General features: G+C 44.0%; 1 protein-coding gene across 1 annotated transcript in view; it reads right to left on the bottom strand.

The window, feature by feature from the left end:
- Kif5c (kinesin family member 5C) overlaps nt 1-21297 on the bottom strand; it is a 161767-nt gene that overhangs the window by 8890 nt on the left and 131580 nt on the right. Inside the window, exons 22-25 of the mRNA XM_031370185.1 lie at nt 18977-19048; nt 16295-16399; nt 9389-9605; nt 8040-8150 (exon numbers count right to left, since the gene is read on the bottom strand). Of these exons, the coding sequence (XP_031226045.1) occupies nt 8047-8150; nt 9389-9605; nt 16295-16399; nt 18977-19048 (498 nt within the window). The 3' untranslated portion in view covers nt 8040-8046. The remainder of the gene's footprint in view (nt 1-8039; nt 8151-9388; nt 9606-16294; nt 16400-18976; nt 19049-21297) is intronic.

Below are 21297 nucleotides of genomic sequence, written 5' to 3'. Positions count from 1 at the left end.
GCACTATTTACACTAATAATTCACAATTACTTATTTTATTCACATTAGAGATCCTGAGGAATTAAGACCTATACAGGACAGATATCCTTCAATGATAGTCCAGGGAATGTCACGTGGAGCAGAGAAAGAGGCTCATAGCATGACACCTAGGTTCCCCCAGGGGACAGGCTAACCAGGATCCTGTCAGGCTATGGAAGGGGCTGTCCAAGTGCTCTCTTTATGTCTCAAAACATGAAAGCAGAACAGTAAAAGAACACTTAGTTGCTTTATTAAATATATGTCCCAAGCATTAAATGAGTCCCTGGAGAATACCAATACGATTTCCAAAACGGCACCAGACATTTTACCAATGGTCACATCCCCACAGCTTCACACTTGATTTTTCTCTGACCTTAACTGTGTCCAAACTAGCCACTCGGTAGAAAAGAGATGCATTCCAGACACAAGAAGAGGCCTGGTGTTATTCTAACAAAAGAAGTGTGACACCTTGGTCTGCACATTTCTGTTTATTTTCCATGAAAACTCAATCCATCTTTTATTAAATTATGATATGGTTAAGTGGTTTGGATTTCTGACTTGTGGTTTTGCTTTAATATAATTTTAAAATCTGTTTTGACTTTATGGCTGTGTTAAATATGTAAGAACAAGGAATGTATATTTTTTGAATTTATAAATATTTAAGTATTATAATAAGTTCAAGCAACATTGGGGACCGACATCTGAGAATTGTATTTCTTAGAAATATTCTTTTATCTTTCATGTTTGAGAAAATATAACAGTTAAATATAAGGGAAACAAAGGAAATAAACAGATATCCCTCCTCTATAAACATGTAGATAGATAAATATCCCCTACACACACACACACACACACACACACACACACACACACACACACACACACACACGGTAGAAGGCAGGGCACACAAATGTGAGGTTGAAGTCTAATAAATGAGGATTCAGCAGTGCCTGCACAGTGCCATCTGGTGGATACATTCGAACAAGTCCTCATTTGGGTTGCCAAAGCATTGTCAAGATAAGGAGCTATCTCCAGGGTCCTCAGAACCAGAGAGCTGGATAAATATTTAACTGGTTGTCTACACTCAGTGTGGAGCCTCAAACAAACACTCCACACTGTCTGAGAGGACACTTTCACACCTTCTCCTCCTCTAGTCTCAGGCCTATAGCCCTTCTCCCCTCACCCCCCTGCTGATAATCTATGCTTCTTACTTGGAAAAAAAAAAAAAAAGGCAGGCCCAGTGCTGAGTAGCTTGACCTACCTACCCTACCTACCTTCCTGTTGCACCTGCACCTCCACCCCTGCCACCTTAGCTGGATGGATAACACCAGTTGATAATTGGCAACAATATCAACTGCATTTACCTCAACCTACATCCTCCACATCTCTGGCTTCCATCAACAATGTAGCTCACAGCTCCTGGCTCATTCCTCACCATCACTATCACTAGCACCAGCACCACCACCAACTGCAACAGCATCAGCACCGGCACCACCACCAGCACCACTCAACATCTAGTTCCACACAAATTACCTAAAGCTCACCACCATCTGGCTTTCACCAACTACCCTTCATATCCTCTTACTCAGATCTTACCTTTGTGTCACTTCCTTTTCATGGCCTACTTGTCAGTTTTCAGGCCAGTCTACCTGTTCCTACCTTCCACTCCCCTCTCTACCCTGTGGACTCTAAGACATCAGATTGTAAACAGTCTCTGGGTCTTCACTCTCTAGGCCTCTGACTCTGGCCTTTGCTGAGCTCCAGACTCCTACCCACCAGTTGTGGAGCAATTTCCTCCAAATTTAAAAGCTCTATTCTTAGGATTATGGAAGTAAGCACTCCACAAGTCTCAGGAAGTCCCTGAAACTGACCAGATATATAAGCATTCCTCCTACCCTAGTAATGTTAGATAAGTAGTAAGGACTACAAAGGAGGTTCACTTTCAGTGAGCTACCTACAAGTCATGCAGAGAGGACCAGGGTCCCAGCTGGAGTGGGCATTCAGTGAGGCAGTTGTCTTGGAGTCATCCTTATTCTTGTTAGTAACCCTAAAATGAATCCCATTAGTTTATCAAGTTAGACTTTTGTGTAATCATTTCTTTTGTCTGTCATCAGTTCCTTATCTGGGATGAAAATACATCAGTGTTGTATCTCCAGAAATGGTGTCACACAACGTAAATGGTACCTAATCAGGGGTGGATAGAAAACAAAGAACGGATGGGGAGAAGGGTTGGATGCTCCCTCCCTGGCAATGGTGTTAAGACAAGTAACTAAGGCTGATCCATGCAAGGGTGGAATATCTGTGAAAGAAATTTAAATATGGTTACCTTTCCCTATGTGGTATGGGATGGTGTGCCCTCTTGCTGTAAGTGGTGGCTGTAGTTTTCATGAGATGTGTGACAGGACATAAAATGAAGGCCAAGATGTCCTAAAGTAGATTCCCTATCTTGGTGGAGAATCCCAGAGTAGCCATCTTTCTCTGCTTGGAATAGGTAGCAGAATCCTTAATGAATGGGGTCTACTTTATGACTATGGGATGCCTCCAAAGAGCTGATGGATTAAATAATGTGTTATAGTCTCTGAAGGTGACATGGAGGAGATGACATAGTCATAGCATCAGTTGCAGGGTCCCTGATATGAGTCAACAGGCACTCAGCTGTCTTCTCAGGTAGAACTTGCTGGCTTAAGGGGGATTTGAAATGGGAAAAGAACACCTAGTAATTGCTTGCCTGTATATTTGCCCTATTTTAAATGAGATAGAAGTATTGCCTTGCCATCTCTTATGGATAGGTACAAAAACACAACATGTTCTGTTAAAGAGCACTTTATGGGATCCACAAAGATGGAACCCGTGGAAGAAGTCAGCTAATCAAGGAGAAGAGAACAAGGTAAAAGTGATTTAAAAAAAAAAACCCTCAGGTCTAACTATTAATATAGAGAAAGAGAAAAACCCATGGCTCAACATGTACATGGTGTCCTTTAAAATGGCCCATGCCTTTAATCCCAGCACCCAGGAGGCAGAGGCAGGTGGATCTCTGAGTTTGAGGTCGGCCTGGTCTACAAAGTGAGTTCCAGGACAGTCATAGCTACACAAAGAAACCCGTGCAAGACCATGATAACCAGGAAGTATCTGCCTCTCAGCTTCTTGAACTGGGAAAGATTTCTATACAGGCCATAAGAAGGGCCTGTCACAGCCTGGCCTGTGAGGCTGTGGGGCATGAGTACAGATAGGAGCAATCCGAGTGCTGTGGCAATGAAGAAGCTTAGCAGTATTTCTTGAGACAAAAGCTGGGAACCAGAATTGTCAACATGAGGGAAACCAATGACTGATGGACTGGCTCATAGGAACCATTAGAACTCAAGGTTTTCACCAGGTGAGGTCCTCATGAATATGAGGGACCAGAAGATGATAAAAGCACAGGTGTCAGTCACTGAGAGAATCAGCTTGGGAGAGACAGTGTTGATGCTTGGCTCACTGGGAATGATGGGCCTGTTTACCCAAAGTTAAAAAGGAGACTGACTCAATGGGGACCCCAGGAAGAACAGAGGCCTTTGGAGGCTTTGTGGAGCACCAACATGACCCTTATGTACGTGTCAGAGAGGCTCTGAGAGCTGAACACAGCCAACATGTAAACTGGTTGTTTACATGCAAAATCAACAGAGATAATGAGAAAGGAGGCAAAATGGAGAAGGGATCTGCATAGGCCAGCAACAGTAGCAAGATTTGTGTTAGCCAAATGCTGTGCTACTGGGCTTCTAAAAGCCTTTAAAGCCTGAGAAGTAGTTCACAAAGGCCATACCACTATACCTAACACTGCGCCATGTTTGTTTGCTTTTTAAGACAGAGTTTCTTTGTGAAACTGCCCTGGCTGTCCTAGAACTCACTTTGACCAAACTTGGCATCAAACTCGCAGAGTTTGCCTCTACCTTGTAAGTGCCTGGATTGGAAACATGCACCACGATGCCCAGCTTCTAACATTGCACTTTTGCAGAAATAATTTGTAAATGTGATGAGATCTTTTTGTGCTGTATTAGATCTTCTTTAGGTTCCTTTTCAAGTATGCCCTTTGCCACTCAAGACCAGTGGCACTACTTTAAATGGATGCCAATGGTCCTTTCAGGGGCTCTGTCCACACTGTGTGAAAAGGTTTCATTATAGAACACCAGCTCTTGAGTATCTTACAGACTTATAAAAGCATGTGGAAGAACAGTTAAGGCAGCTATTGAGCTTACATGAAGGCATCCTGCATGAATAGGAGACAACACTCCTAGAAGCCAAAATATTGTTATATAATCACAGTGAAAAATCTCAGTGACAACATTGGACTAACTCTCCAGGAGTTGTCGGCTACAGAGAATTCCACCTCCCCACCCCGCAAAACAGGGAAAGGCTAGTGTCACTGCTGTCAGCTCAATGACAGAACTAAATGGTGAAACCTGACTAGCAAACAGGGTGCACGCATTACAAAAACAGAGAAATCGGGTTGGGACTGAACTGGAGGCTTCCTCCCCTGCTAGGTTGGCTTTCATGATGCTAAGAGGTGCTGCACAGGCTGCTGGAGGTGAATTGTCACCAACAGTCCTTCTGGACTCTGCATGCCACACTATGAAAATGCCAAGCAAGATGTGACTACAGGTACAATAGCAGCACAGATAGTTTGGGGTATGACCAACTACTTTCTAACTAGACTTAAACCTCACTCTACAGGGGAGAATTCTCTTCTGGTGCTATAAGAGACAACAAAAATCTGAGGCTGGGGATGTCCGCAGGTCTGGGTGGAAAATAGCTGCCATGTTTTTATTAAAGAGATGTGATATGGCTATCAAACAGCCTTTAAATATCTGTGCATATGCCTGTTGCTCTCAGAAGTTGGTCATGGAGGGTAACTACAGAAACTCAACCACCAGAAACTCAACCACCAAAAACATCTGGTGAAGCTCTTAAGCACAACATACTGTTGCTGTGATATAGTAGCTTAATGCTTGGCATCAGATAGACATCTGAGGTTCAGGGTCATCACAGAAAAGAGTATAGAAGAACTGTTCAGAGCCAGAGGAAGCCATGGAATGCTGTTTAGCAATTTTCTCTGAATTAAAACATTCCATCCTGGAAGGAAGCTCATTAACATTTAGGATGTGAGCAATTCACAAATCTCAAGAAGTCCCTGAAACTTACCAGGTACACAGAAAGCACCCAGCTATGGGAACTGGATATACAGTATGCTTAAGTGGCTTCAATTTCAGTTCAAGTCATCATAAACCACTTGTAACTCACTATGTGAAAAATGAATTTTTACAACTGTTTCTCTCAAGGCTCTGAAACTCTCTTCAATTCTGACTTTTGTTCTAGTTGAGAAAGGCTTTCAGTATGTCAGGCTAGTCTGGAACTCAACATATAGGTAAGAATGTGAGGATGACCATGAATTTCTGATATTCCTGTTTCTATAACCCAAATACTTGGATTAAAGGTTTGGAGCACCGTACCATGTTTGTCAGAGGAGGTTATGACTTTTTCAGTCTTCAGTATAAGAGGCCATACCAGTGAGAAATGATCAACCTACAGTTGTGCACACCTTACACAAAATGTGAGTTTTAAATCTACTGTGGTAGCTCACACTTGTGACTCCAACACTCAGGCAAGCAGACTTTTGTGAGTTCAAGGCAAGTCTGGGCTACATGAAGAGTCCCAGGTCAACCCGAACTTGAGTAGTTTTGGCAAAGCTTTACTGAATTCCATGAGGAGGGTGCCTATTCAATACATAGTCTTGAATTCCTGGTCCAGTGTATCTATCTACTAAGGACTTGTTGGAAGGTCAGAACTCAAGTGTGCTTTCATCAAATGACAGGCTACATACTGCATGTTGCCCATACTGCTAAGTATCCACCCCACCACCCATCCTTATTCTTCTAAAAACATGACTCTTGTTACAGTCTAAATCCCTCTCCCATAGTCTATGTTTGATAAACGCTTGTTCCCCAGTTGGTAATACTATTTGGAGAGACTGTGAACTGTTAGAAGGTGCGGCCTCTCCCTAGCCCGCCTTCCTGCCAACTTCACTGCATCCTGGTCCAACATGATGTATAGAACTCCTGTCTCCAAGAACTAAGCTGCTTCTACCACCTTCCCCTCTATGACACTGGAGTGACCAGGAGTTAGAAACGATCTCCCATTAGGTTATCGCTGCAGGTATTATGCTCACAACAATATAAAGTCTAACTCCCCTTTGGGGCACCAATGTACCCAGCCAGATAAAGCTGTCTTTTCTGGTGTCCTATGTGGCCACATGCCTCTGATCCAGTCACGGGGATGTAGACTTCAGTTTTTCATGCGTACTCTGAGAGAGGCTACTGTGGCCAGGAGACCTGCCTTGGCCATTGCCCTGGCTTCCTCTTGGGGTACAACTCCTGGAAAGAGGGCACAAGGCTGAAGGTCTAGCAGAAGTCATTCTGGAAACCATGAGGTGACCCCGAGGAAAGGAAGCTGCCACAGAGGACAGCATCTAAGTCTGAGTTTCTGTGGTCTCTGTGCACCTTACTAACTATACCCAGTCCTTGCACTTCCTTCCCATGAGAAACAAACTATAATTGTATATGAGCCCTGCTTACTACAGGGATGCAGGGAAGCAGGTATTACATTTCTGATGGATATCAAAACCACTGGCCATTCTTGGTAAAAACAGAGAGGCCCCAGTAGGTCCCACGTCACTAGCAGCCTGGCCTGCTGTCCACAGTGCTACCTTTACCCACCTAGGCTGGTAGCTTTATTACTGTTGCATTGTACTGAACCCAGGTCCCATACATGCTGAGTGCATGCCCCACCCCTGCTCTCTGCCTCCAGCATCCACAAGGATTTGAGGTCTTTTTTGCTAAACCGCCCTAAATAACCACCTTTCAGATTTCATCCTTGGTCCTGACAACATGCAATCAAAAACAATTCAGTAATATCCAATTTGATTTTATTTTGGACTAGAAGCACAGTTTGGATATGAAGGGGTGGCTATACGCAAACTCACTGAGATAAGGTGACACTCCCGGTGTTTTGCCCCAGTGCAGATTGCCTAGGCCTGCCCTCTGGTTCCCACTCACCTGACCAGACCTTGGCTAGTTCCTTGCTGCTTATATAAAGCTATGCAGAAGCACCCTTCCTGAAGCCTTCAGCTGGGCCTTAGCAATGCTGTTACTGTGCCCTGTTCAAGAGCACTGGACCATTTACTTCATATGCCAATTCAAAAAGCATGCGATAAATCAGTTGGTCTTGATCACCACAGCATCCCTTGATAGATGCTCCCCTGCTCTGTCAGCTAATCACCCTAGTGAGGGCTCAGAGCCCAGGAGTCACTTTGTGACCATCCCCTTCCATCTACACAGTCTTAAGTCTGAGGTTTTCTAAGCCAAGCTTTTAGGCCCTCTACTGTCCACTGCCAGCCCGACTGGGAATCTCTTTCTCTTCCAAAAGCATATCACTCTTTTACTTTCCCTTTTTTACTGTCAGAGCAATGATGAGCATCTAAGTGGCAGGAACTGGAGCTCATAGACCACTGTCTCAAAGAAAAAGTGGTCTAGCCCTACTTGAATATAAACCACACATTCTTCAAAATCCCACTTATCAAGGCTCATAATAAGGATAAAAACATGGCTGCTACTTGCTCTTTGTATTCCATTCCTGAGACTTAAAGCCACCCCCTACTTCTGTCTCACTTTGTAGATACAGCTGCAGAGGGAAGTCCCACACACCATACCCCAGATAATGCACTCATCAACCTGAGAGATGACTAGGCTAGGCCTGGCACAGGGTTGCACCAGCCCAGCGACCCTTGGCTAGAGGACCCTTTGGCTGTACGTGCTGGCAGAGCTAGGCCCAGATTTCTCTTACCTGGAGCCCAGGCCTCTTCCTGGAAAGAGATAAACGTATCTCTATTAGAGAACATGGCTAAAGGGGTTTCAGAGTGGCAAGGGGGCTATGCTCTCAAATAAGCCCCAGAGCTGCTGCAAAGAGAAAATACCCCAGGCTGCAGGACTCACTCTGCATTTATTTCTGGTAGTGAGTAGAGCTGGAAGAGCCACCTCCTCCTCGGACTGCATGGACAGCTGTTGGAGATGATGCCGGATAATGTCCTGGGCGGATGGGCTTGGCTATATCCCAGAGAAAGGAGAGAGAAGAACATCATTGGTAACAACCAGTCACGTGTTTATCAACATTGCACTGCTTACTTACCCTCCCATCTTCCTGGGAATAGCAGGTCTGGCCTTTGAGAAATAAACTATGGGTACCGCATAATTCAGGGAGAGAGAGAACTTATATATTAATCATCTTATTTTTTCTTTTTTAAAAAGAGATTCTTTTTTCTTTAATAATTTATTTATTTGTATTTGATGTACATTGGTGTTTTGCCTGTATGTTTGCCTGGCTGAGGGTGTCAGATCCCCTGGAACAGGAGTTACAAACAGTTGCGAGCTGCCATATAGGTGCTGAGAATTGAACTCAGGTCCTCTGGAAGAGCAGCCAGTGCTCTTAACTGCTGAGCCATCTCTCCAGCCTCTAATCATCTTATTTTTAAGGCTGAACTTTTTAAATAAATATATATTAGAAGCAAAGGACTTTGGGTTTTATCTGCAGTAGATCCAAAGTTCCCTATAGATATCACAAGAATTCTACCTGTGATGAGCTTTCTAGGAAAAGAAGCCACAATACTCAGTAGATTCTCAAAGGGTAAGAAACCGAATAAATTCAATATATCACTAATCTAAGGGATTTTAAGGTGGGAAACACAAAGGTGCTGTCTCACAATATATCTACAAAACAATATCTAATGGGAAATAATATTGCAGGTTATTAAGGATGTTTCAATTAAAAATAACTCTAGACAACACCTGTAAGTCCCTTTACTCCTCTGGCTTTAGCTTGGTATCTACGATGGAGCAGCTACAACCACTATTCCTATCTGAGCAAAGTGTCCAGCTCCATGGGCCTTGGGGTTTGAACCTCAGGCCACCATTGAGTTTGCAACAACAGTGCTCAGTGTTTCTGTCCTGGCTCTTTGAAGTCCTTTCCAAACCAGAGGATTTCCCTGAGGCAGACAGATGGTATTCTTCATGGTCCTGCTGAGAAATCTCCATATATCATACTGTTTCCAAGAGTGTGCCTCTGTTTATAGCCAAAAGCCCCAGCACAGCTGGCTTCTGAGGCTTAGCACATGGTTCTGAAGAGCACGCTACACTCAGGAGAACAGTGGTGTCTGAATCTCATGCTTTTCCAGGATGAACACCAGGTCGCCAGGAATTCCAAGTCCCACTGGCTCTATCCTATCCTTTCAGATGAGTGAAATCCCAAATAAGGTCACTGTTGCTCCCATCCCTTGGTACACACATACCGATCTGGGCCGAATGTGCCCTCCTGGCCATGTTCTTGGCTCGCACAGCCTCCTTGATGCGATCCACTTCCTGCTGGTAGCGCTTTCGGTCCCTCATGGCATTTTCCTTGGCCTCTTTCAGCGCACTCTCCAAGGCCTTGACACGCTCTGCTGTAGCACGGAGCCTCTTCTCCAGCTTAGGGAGTTCACAGCGCAAATCCGCATTGTCCCGGACCAGCTGCAGCAGAGAGGCAAAGAAGCCAGTTTTGAGCAAGGCTGTATGCTACTACCTGGCAGGACAAGGACATGGAAGAGACAAACCTGATGAGCAGCCGGACCATCGCCCTACTAGGTTGTCTTTGATGGTCCATGTAACCCCAACTCACAGGAGCAATAATGAGGGGATACATAAAAGTAGAAGCCAGGTCCAGCCACCGGGCAGGTTTACTCTGGGACAGGACAAGCTTTCTCTTTTGTTTGAGTGTGTTTAGAAAAGGAAGGGGCTGTGAGGAATTTATTACTCTAAGAGAGCTAGGAAATTCCAAGTCAGTAAATAGGCACATTCCAGAGTCCTCTGCAGACCTTGAAGGCCACAGTCTGTACCAAAACTGGTTGAAACCCAGCTCTGTGATATATCCAGAGGCTCGCAGGAGACAGGAGAGGACTGTTTGTTCCTTTTTACTTAGGAGCCTAGGTAACGGTAGGCTCCAATGCCAGTGCTACCATTCCTACCATCTGACTCGGTGAAAGGAGCTGAGCCACTCCGAGTCTTGGCTGTTGCCTACATAAAACAAAAGGGCCATAGTCAGACAGTCACTAAGAAACTTCCCACTCAACAGTATTGACACTTCACTTGAACTTTGTGGTAGTTTGTTGTCATTGTCAACACGACTCAATTTAGAATCACATACAAGGCAACTTATATGTCTCTGAGGACATTTCCAGAGAGGTTTATTGGAGGGAAGACCCACCATGAGTGTGGAGAGAGTCATCCCTGAGGCTGAGGTCCCAAGTTGAAGAAAAGGGGGAAAGAAGAAAGCTAGATGAGCATCAGTGTTTATCTTCTCTGCTTCCTGATATGCCCAAATGGGAACAAACTCTTTCCAGCACAGCCACAAACCAATTTCCACTATGCTTTTCCCATCTTAAGAGACTGTACCCTCAAGCCATGCCTTTCTCCCTTGTCCTCCTTTTTGCCAGGTATTTGGCCAAAGAAATGAAAAGAGTTACAAATCCAGATAGTGGACCCAGAGTGGGAAGGCACTGCTGTAAGAAGCCTGCTGGGCCTTAGGGACAGTTTACATGAGAAACATGGACGAACCCTGCAGTGGACCTGGTTTAAGGGGCCCTCTGGTGCCATAAGTAGAGCTTAGTAGATTATTCTCATGGGAGTTTGGAGAATGCCAACAGAAAGGATGACAGTGACGGCCAGGCTCATGAAGTGACATGAATAATATAGTCTCTGTTGTGAAGCAAAGTAGAGATCATTCATGTTATAACATGAATGGCAAAAAGAAAAAAAAATCTAGCTGTATTCTCTGCTATCCATTCAAAATGTAACCTTGCCCCCATTGAACTCCAGTGACAGTGATCTGTATTCTCAGCCCTGAAGTCTTGAGTAGAGCTAAATTCAAAAGTTATGGGCAAATTAACTGGAGAAGAACATTTCAAGACAGTATTAAGATTCAGGTTGTCGCATAGTTATTGTTATTTGTTCTTAGATTTACAGTGGCAAGGAGTAGAAAGATCTAAAAAACTGAAGTCTGGCAAGGAAAGGAGCTGGCTGCATGAGCTTACCACTGGTGTGGACAAGATGGCTGTAATTGTTAAAGGGATTAAAGCAGGGAAGGAGAAACTTCAAACACTGGAAATCAATCGGGCAGAAGAAAAGTTGCCTTTAGGGAAAGATCCTCACCCTATCCACAAACATGGTTGGAAAACTTTCCTTTGAAATAGAGTACTTGAACTAAGATGGCTTCTAGGGCACACTGCTCATGTAGGGCCATGTAGGGAAGGGCTTTTTTCAGGCTCAGCCTGGAAGACACACAAAGAACATTGTAGCTGCAGTCTGATGGGGCAAGGCTACATTTGGAGTGGATAGTAGAACTCTGTATCATTCTTACGATACTAATTTTTACTAATTTTGAAGGCATGTAACATCCAAAACAGAGGGTAGGTATAACAGAAGCTTGCACCAGCTTTCCAAAGAGCAATGTGTATTACAGAAAGATTACCTGCTTGAACTTAGGAGTGCGCTGTGCATAAAGCTGGGAAGGGGAAGCCTAAGCTATGATAGCTGTGTAGGCACTGAGTACAGCCAGCCCAAAAGAGAGCCCACAGGTATCCATGGCAACAGAGTCTGAAGGGAGGGGCTACACAAGCTTACTGAAGCATAGATGGTCCTATCATAAATCCAAGATGCTGGAAATGGAACAGTAGTAGGACTTAGTGTTTGCCCTAACTTGATTTGGTCCAATCTTTTCATGTTCTTCCCTTGTTTCTTCTTTTAGAAATGTTGACTCTGTGCATATTAGTAACACACATACCATTTTGTTGGTTGTGTTGTCCCCACGCAAGTGCTCAAAGATAAAATATTACCTTGAGTCTCAAACTTGGGCTTTCAAACAATGTTGGTGTTGGTAAGACTTAGGGGATTCCTGGAGGTTAACTAAACACATTTTGCATCATAAGATAGCTAGGTCTTTGAGGGCCAGAAGTGTAATATTTTGGTTTAAAGGTGATCAGTGAGCTGGAGAGTTAGCTTAGTGTATAAGGACACTTGTTCCTTATACAAGACCAGGTTCAATTCCTAGCACCCACATAGTGGCTCACACTATCTGTAACAGCAGTTTTGGTGAATCTGGAACCTTCTTCTGGCCTCCTTGGGCACCAGGCATGTACATGGCATACAGACATACATACAAGCAAAACACTCATACACATAAAATTAAATTAAAAAATCAAACAAACTTTCTAGGGCAGTTGGTGGCACACACCTAATCCTAGCACTCACAAGGCAAAGGCAGATGTATCGCTGAGTTGGAGACCAGCCTGGTCTATAGATCAAGTTCCAGGACAGCAGGGCTACACAAAGAAACCCTGTCTCAAAAAAACCAATAGATAGATGGATGGATGGATGGATGGATGGATGGATGGATGGATGGATGGATGGATAGATAGATAGATAGATAGATAGATAGACAGACAGACAGACAGATAGATTGAAAGAAAAATTGATTGGGGGTATTCAGTTGACAGGTAGTAAAGTTATGATGTTTAATTGTCAACTTGACAGTCTAGGTACATCTTTAACAATTTCCAGAGAGGTTCTTAACTAAGGAGGGAAGACTCACCCTGGATGGTGGGCATCATAATCCTATAGGATCCTGGACAGAGGAAAAAGTAACAAAAAGAGGGCCTAATGAACATCAGCATTCAACTCTGTCTCTTGATCTGTGTGACTGTGAGCAAATTCCTTCCACTATAGCCATCCTGGCAGGAGTTAAGACCTAAAGAGAGACACTTGTATCCCTTCCTTTGGTTACTAAACTATTGAGACAATGGTCCCCAAGGAATTAGAATTTCCTGAGAAATTTCACACTGGAGAAACAGAAAGGCTAGTGCTGGTCAGAGGAGAAGCTTGTTTCTCAGGAAGAGATTTCACATGGTTTTAACAATTTGCAAGATGTACCAGAAGCAGAGACAGAGACAATAATTGTCAATAATGGGTGGGAGCATACCTTGATAGAGCAGCTTGGTTATACATCCCTCTTGACTGTCATTTAAACCTAAACCTCATGTGCATACTCCAAAGATAAGTTTGGGGTCACTGAACCTCCTTGCTTGTTCTTCTTCCCAATGCATTCACACTGGAGAACCATCTCTGCTTTTCTCTGTAACTCATCATTTCAATGGATACTATCGATGGCAGTAGCTGAACTTGTTAGGATCAAAGGTCCAGGTCTGTACCCTAAAAACTCTAGTAATACCCCACAGTTGTTAACTAATCCTGTGTCCATGCACTCCTTGCTGTGATGGATCATACTTTCAAGCTGTGAATTAGAACAAATCTATTTTCCCTAAAGATACCTTGTTAGGTATTTGGTCACAAGGATGAGAAAAGTAAGTGATACAGGTTCACAAGATACAAAAGGAAGATGAGAGTCTGGCATAGATTTATTTCTGTTTCTCTTCTTTGGATCGGAATCCTAATTTACCACCCCCTACCTAACTTGCATCGTCCCCCTTCAAGGTTGAAGGCACAGAGATAGGTCATTGTCCTTCATCTTTTCTCTTGAATTATCTTGGGTTTCAAGAGTAGCAGGACTGATCCATAAATACCTTTATGACAAGGGTCTGACATTATCCCCAAGTAAGAGGCAAGTCTGCAGAACATCCCACCCCAGGATGAGAACAGTCATGAAGGAGAGGCTACAGCAATGCCTGCAGGTCACCTTGCTTGGGACCTTCCCAGCCTAGTTTGATGGTGCTCCCATATGTACTGAGAATTTTTGTCTCTTTCAAAACAAAACAAAACAAAACAAAACAAAACAAAAAAACCCACAGAAATATTTTAAGACTATGTTTTTGTTTTGATCCCAGCTGTGGGGATATGGGGTTGCTTCACAGCAGCTGATTATGATTTGCCTGGTGCTCTAGCAGGGGAGTAATTTTGCCAGGGGCAGATAGTTTCCTCAAGCATGTAGTGTCTGGAATTCTGAGAACTTTTTCAGAGGATATATAAATGCTAGGACCCAAAGAGGTATGTGGGTTGTTGTTTTTTGGTTGGATGCTGTTGGTTGAAATTTGTTTATATAGTCATATGCAAATAAAAAACACAAGGAAGAAATTAGATATCCTGATGATGAAGATCAAAATTGCCAAGGAACTAGATGCCACTAATCAGCAGGAAGCAGCCTAAGATAACAACACTGCCTCTTCCCTCTATCCTTTTTTCTCTCCTATCTAGTATTAGGGGGTTAAAAAGGTGAAAGAAAAAAGAACCCACAAAGTAGCCGCAAGCCTGATTACAGCCAGAACCCAGGGTTTTGCATTTAAACTCCAGTTACAATTGTTGGAATCCAGATTGATCAGGGAATGGATCAAAAATCAGAAAAAGCTATATCAAAGCAAGCTACGGCTGTTCTGACCTATTTTGCTTATGCCAGCAGCAACTCCATGCCTGGCAGACTTGGCTTTTAATAAATATTCCTTGAATTCATGAATAAAATAATGAGTTGCAGAGCCAGATTTCAAGATGCCTGGCAGTCTTTGCTTCTGTATTTCTCATTATCAATTTGCTTGAATGATTTCACTATATTCATCTGCCATCTTCTCTCTGAGGAAAATGTGATCACCAGCCCTATGGAAACAGATCTAGCATGTCAAGAGAAGTGACATGTAGCCCAAAGACTTAGACCATTTGTACCCCATACCAAACCCTAAAGAGGGAAGAGTCAGAGGCATGCTGGCATTCATAGAAAAGGGAGGCAAATGGCTTGCCTAAATCATTGGCTTACTGGATATATGTATTCCTCTCTGTCACTCTGGACAGATGTCAGAGCAATGATCCTAAGGGACACCTCAGATGGCCAAGGTGGGATTAGGACAACAGAGCTCAGAGGATGCTGGTTCCAGTCTCTGGGTTCCCAACTGTCTTAGTCACTATCCTATTGCTGTGAAGAAACACCATGGCTACTGCAACTCAAAGAAAGTGATTGACTTGGGCTTGCTTACAGTTTTAGATATCAGTTCATAATCATCATGATGCGGAATGTGACAACATGCAGGCAGACATGGTGCTAAAGAAGGATATGAGAGTTCCACATCCTAATCCACAGGCAGCAGATGTAAGCTTAGGCCAAGCATGGGATTTTGAAACTTCAAAGTCCACTCCCAGTGACACACTTCCTCCAATAAGGCCATACCATACCTATACCCAACAAGCCCTTCTAATTCTTTCAACTACTGAGCCTCTCAGGTGACTAGGCATTCAAATATATGAGACTGTGGGTGAATTCTCATTCAAACCATAACACCACCTGTGAAAGGAAGCAATGTCTCCTTAGATGTAAACTAAGGGGCCTGAACTAATGTGATCAGCACACGCACTCTGTGGAGACGACTGCCTAAGAGATACCATGGGAGAGCACAAGGCCAGTCAGGATCCAAGAGTGGAATGAGAGCAAGATGGAAACACAAAGATCAACTCTTTACTCTCTCCAAGCCGTAGAGAGCCCCGTCTCTATACCCTCTCCCTCTCTCTCTCTCTCTCACACACACAGGAATATATGGGAATATGAATATATATATGGGAATATGAATATATATACATATATATATTCTTGCCTCATATGTGTATGTGCAGGCACATGTGTTCTATGGTACATGTACAGAGGTCAGAGGACATCTTGTGAAAGTCAGTTTTCTTTCTCTACTCTGTGGGTTTCTTGGGATCAATCAATCATGCAGCACATGATTATGCAATGAGCTATCTTGTTAGCCAAAGGAAGTTTTTCATTCATAAAGGAAGTTACTGCGGCTACAGGCATGGGCTTGTTTTTCTGTCTTGTTTATTATTTCTTTTAGAACAATGTATGCAATGTATTTTGATCACATCCACCTCCCACTCCTCACCCTAACTCCCCCTAGATCTACCATCTTCTTGTCACTTTGAGACAGGATCTCACTATGGTGCCTAGGCTGGTCTTCAGCACCTAAGCTTGAGTGATTCCCCCACCTCCTTAGTAGCCAGGAATATAGTTCCTACCAAGATGCAGGGATTTTTGAGGACTTCCATTTTTTTCTTTGACCATGCCATGTACAGATATCCAACATCAGAGCTGTTCTCCCTGTGATGCAGGCAACCAGTCAAAGCTGTGCCCAGGAGAGCGCAGAGGCTGGCCACGGGGCGGTGAGCACACTCACCTGCTTGTGCACCTTGGTAAGCTGCTCCAGGTTGTTCTCCAGGAAGGAGATCTTCTGCTTCTGGGCGGCACTACCCCCTCCATCGTCGCTGTCCAGCTCCACACTCTGTATCCAAGATGACAGTATCATGACCCGCTTCCCTCTCCCCTCCCCAGTCACCAACCCAGTGTTCAAGATACATTATCACTCTTGAAAAAGAAAATCCTCAACTTCACTAAAGGAAGTCTGAAAGTGAAAATGAAGAGCTGTAGTAAAAGTTTCCAGTCAGGGAACGTCCCGATAAATTTCCCTGCTTTCCACTCAAGTGTTGTGAGGCGTTATTTTAGGATGCTGGAATAAGAATGCCTTCAGATCTGCTTTTGTATGCTGCACACACATTTCTCTCTAACGAAATATAGCTCTCCCCTGCTGATAAAGAGATTTCTCTTTTCAAAAGAAAAAGCTCACAACTTATTAGGAAGATCCAGTGTGGAAATAAGCATAAGACTCAAGTTCAGCTTAGGCATCAAGATCAGATGAGAAATTACCAAGCCTGTCAGCCAGAGCCATTGTTGCCACTGGGAGATCCTAACGGCTTCTGCTTGTCTCTTATAACACCCAAAGCTATGCAGCTCCTCAATGAGGCAGGCTCAGCCCCATCTCAGCATCCAGGTGCTGGGAAAATCCTTCAGATTTATCTGATCTTGAAACTGGCGGCAGCTCCACACTCTTGACAAGCAAAGTGCCATAGATAAATAAGGAAGTGCATGTGGAAACACAACCTGACATTCAAAAATAGCAAAACATGCCTGTCTGATGTGACAGTAGAAGAAACCATCCTTTTCCAGCAGAGTAATGGTTTCTATCATCAATTCTACCCTAAGCAGAAACTCTCAAACATGATTACATATCAGGTGCCCAGGACACTTACTAAAACTCAGAGTGCTGAGCCCACCTCCTTCTCAGATTTGCAGTGGATTGAACATTTAAACATATTCCCAGGTGACGCCAAAGTAGCTGCCAGAGGCCCACAGGCCAGAAGTCTAAAAGTACGTTATCCTTAGGAAGTTTTATAAAATGAAGTCAGGGGATTCTGACTCCACCTCTTAACCTTCCTCTGGACAGCACGCCCCTTTCCCCGAGGCACAGGGCTCATCTTCATTGGTCTCCTAAGCTCTCATCAGGTGCCATTCCTGCCCATCACATCGATCCTGGCCTCATCCTCCTCCCTGGTGCAGGCCCCAAGGTAATAAATGTGCTTTGTAGAGTATGCTCCTCATACAGTGCACTGACCATTGCCACTCAGGCTTTGAAAATCTCCCAGGAGTCTCTGCCTTTGCCTTTTGCATTACCAAGATTTCAACTTGCTAGAGCCATGCTGTCACGGGTGCGTGCTAATTGCACACTGTTTCCTATTGGGTATGCACTGCACTATTCAGCAACCCATTTAACTTATCCCTAGTAGATTCTATGCAAGCTGGCTGAATCTGATCTCCCTGGGCTCTACCTCCTCCTCCTCCTCCCCTGAGGACTCCAGCCATCAGACATGGCTTCTTTGCACTGTCCTGGAATTCCCTGCAAATGCTTCTAGCTTGACTCTCTCTGAACTCTGGGAAAAACCAGCACTTTCTCTTTACTAAGTAGAACATCCATCTGTGCTAAATTTTGTTTTTGTTTTTGTTTTTGTGTTTTTCAAGACAGGGTTTCTCTGTGTAGCCTTGGCTGTTCTAGAGCCCACCTGTGCTGTTAATTCTGTCCCTCTTACCCCTGTTTCTGCCAATCACTCACTTTTTACTATAACTGGCCTTTTCTCCTTTGTTCCTTCAAACACACCCATGTGTACACATACCTGTGCTCACACTCAGACATGTGTATGCCTTTACTGAACATCTGTGCATGCTTTCTTCTTGTCAACCGCTCGCTTTTTACTATATCTGACCTTTTCCCCTTTGCTCCTCAAACACACCCATGTGTACACACATGTGTACTCACACTCAGATATGTGTGTGCCTTCACTAAACATCTGAGCATGCTTTTCTTAGTCCCTTCCTTTAATCTCCCCATGCCTCTCCTGTGTTCACTCTCTTCAATTAAGTTTCTGAGCAGCAATACAGAGACTCCTAAGATGACATGATTCTGAGATCTCGCAGACTTAAGCCCAGGCCTTTTCAGTCCCGCAATCACACTCAAGCCTAGAGTCACACCCGCAATGCAGGGATTCCAGAACCTACTGTGGTGGCCAGGGAAACAAGTACAAACGCAATACTAATGCATCCCACACAAACATGAGGATCATAGACAAATGTGAGAATCATGCCCCCACACACTCCATAGACGTGAGTCTCTGTCCATCTCTCTTCTGTACACTAGGGGACCATGGTGTCTTCTGACAAGAATGCCAGACTTTTCTGGCCCAAGCAGTGACTTTCACACAGGGGGGCGAGACAAATATGTGTCATTTTAAATAAAGGCCAGCCAGGAACAGCATTATAACTTCCTTTTGCTAAGAAGGAAAATCTGATGGTAAAATATTCCTAAGTAATTTCAGCCTGAAGCACATTCTTTTAATAAGGTTTTCTGACATGAGGTAATTAATTTTTTAGCATAACCAGCCTTAATTCGAGCAAGTGATATTTCAGTCGAAGATGATACCTCACAGCTCCAACTTTTCTCCTCAACTTGTTCAGAAAGGACAGGACTCACCTTTTTCACCCGGGTGGTCAAATCCTGGACGAAGAGTTTGCGCAGGTTATGAAGGGTCTGGAGTTCTCTGGACTGGAAGAGAATTTTCATATGCAGTCAGTTGGGTGATAGACTGAACTGGTGCTGCATTTGATTGATACTGTTGTCTGCTGCGGTACTATCCGTGCCCTGCCCACTCTTCAACTCACATGGCTTCCAGGAGCACACGGGGCAAGAGCCAGGGAACTCGGACTAGCGGCTGTAAGCCACAGCACAGGCAGCTCTTCTACTCTGCTCTCAATGGAGCCCGACAAACATTTCTAGTAAGTTACCTGTCAGAATGGGCTCTCCTTTTAGTTTGGTTTTGTTTACTTCCTATATAAATATTACATCTCATACCAACGTGCTAAATCAAAGGTAACCATGGTTCATCTGCACTGGCTGGGACTTCCCATGATGCTTCACCCACCACTACCCCAGCCCACAAGTTTGTTTGCCTCACATCAGCAACTCAGGGATGAGCAGTCCCCAGACTCTCCACCTGGTGGCACTAGGCAAGTCATCTGAATTTCCTGTGCATTTTCTCATTTTTTGAGATGAAGATAAAGAAAATTTGACTCACTGGCATCAAGACTAAACAGGAAGATCTAGAAATCTCTCGGTACGATTTCTGGCCTCAATAAGTGGTCAGTACAATGGCTAATATGAGTTCATATCCCAAGAATTGGCAACTGCAATTTCCTCCTTCATTTTGGATTATTATCTATGAATGAGCTCCTAAAACTATGAGTGAGGAGATAAGGGCCTGAACCAAACCTGCTAATCTTTGGTAACAAAACCAGAAGATCTAAACATTTCCTTCTATTCAAGTCTTTGTCTACATATATACATACATACATACATGTAAATATTATAATTTTTACATACACATGTACATGTATAAATATATATAACATTAATATGTAAATATTAGTTGGGATATTATTTTCTGTAGTTATGATTGGTCTGAAATTCATGCCTATGTACATCATAAATGCAGGTGCTGTAGGATTTGAGAAGAGGGCACTGGATCATCTGGAACTGAAATTATAGGTGTTTATGAGTGCCCTGTGTGCATGCTGGGAACTGAACTCCGGTCTTCTACAAAAGTAGTAAGTGCTCTTAACTACAGAGCCATCTTTCCAACCTGGTTCCTGATATGGTTTTTTACACAAGCATGTATTAGTTTCATGTAAATTATCTCCTTATAAGTTAGGAGGAGACAGAATCTTCAATGTTCTTATCTATATAAATTGACCCGATCAGGAGATGAAATTTACACAGACTCACATTTAAAAGGTTGAAACAGGACCCAGAGTTAAAGAAACACTAAGTTCCTTGGAATAAGGTTCTCTGTTAATTTAAGACCTTATTACTAGATCCAATTCTGTGCTGAAATAAGAAGCACCTAAAGTCAATTGCATCCTTGGACGGGGTAAATTGGTTTCTGTAGGAAGCCACGCAGGCCTGGTATTATGACTAATGTGCACACAGTCCCATCTATGAGTGAGCCACCTCACAGCACAGAATCAGGGCTGCAGATCAGTGCTCACCAATATCCAGCCTGCCCAAACCCCTGCTGGAGGGAGTTCAGTCCCAGCATCCCTTAATGCTCACAAATGCTCTGCATGCTGTCCCTCACCTCAGATCTCTTACTTCTGCCCACCCTGTGATCACAGTTGATATTTTCTGATGAAAAGTACCACCACACTAAGGGGAGGCAAGAAGGTCTGATCCCCCTGCCCAAGAGCCAGGCTTTTCCTTGGGACATGAATACAACCTAAGAGTCCTGCGCTGGCCCCTTTCTCTCATTTTTAACCATTTGGCAGGGGCAGTCAAAGCATTTAAGATGGTTTACGCTGCCGTCCTTCGGCAGCTGTCACTTGGGTCCCTGCAGCAATAACCTTTCCTCCATTACATTCATCATTATTTCTACATCCTCCAACTTCCCTCAGGTCTCTTCCCATCAGGAAGCTACTGACTTCCGTGCAGGGCTTCAAGGGTAAGCATCCTATCATGGAGGACAGTGAGGCTAGCACCTGAGAGGCAGTCCGTGTGGCATGAGGTGGGATGGGGAGGAAGTGGTCAGTGTCCTGCCTTCAGCATAGAACATCACAGATGGCCTGTCTGGAGTGTGGTTCTCAGAGTCCACTCTGTAGGCAGCATCCTACCCCTCCCCACAGTGCTCTGGAGGCAGGGAAGGCTGGCACAGGAGGCCTTGAGAACCGAATGGACAGCCAAGGACAGTAAGAGCCTGTCTCTGAAGAATATCTACAGCGCAGTGTGGGAGGAATCCAAGGCTG

Source organism: Mastomys coucha, unplaced genomic scaffold (genome assembly GCF_008632895.1).
Source record: "Mastomys coucha isolate ucsf_1 unplaced genomic scaffold, UCSF_Mcou_1 pScaffold15, whole genome shotgun sequence".
NCBI classification, from domain to species: domain Eukaryota; kingdom Metazoa; phylum Chordata; class Mammalia; order Rodentia; family Muridae; genus Mastomys; species Mastomys coucha.
This window is presented reverse-complemented; position numbering and strand designations above follow the sequence as displayed.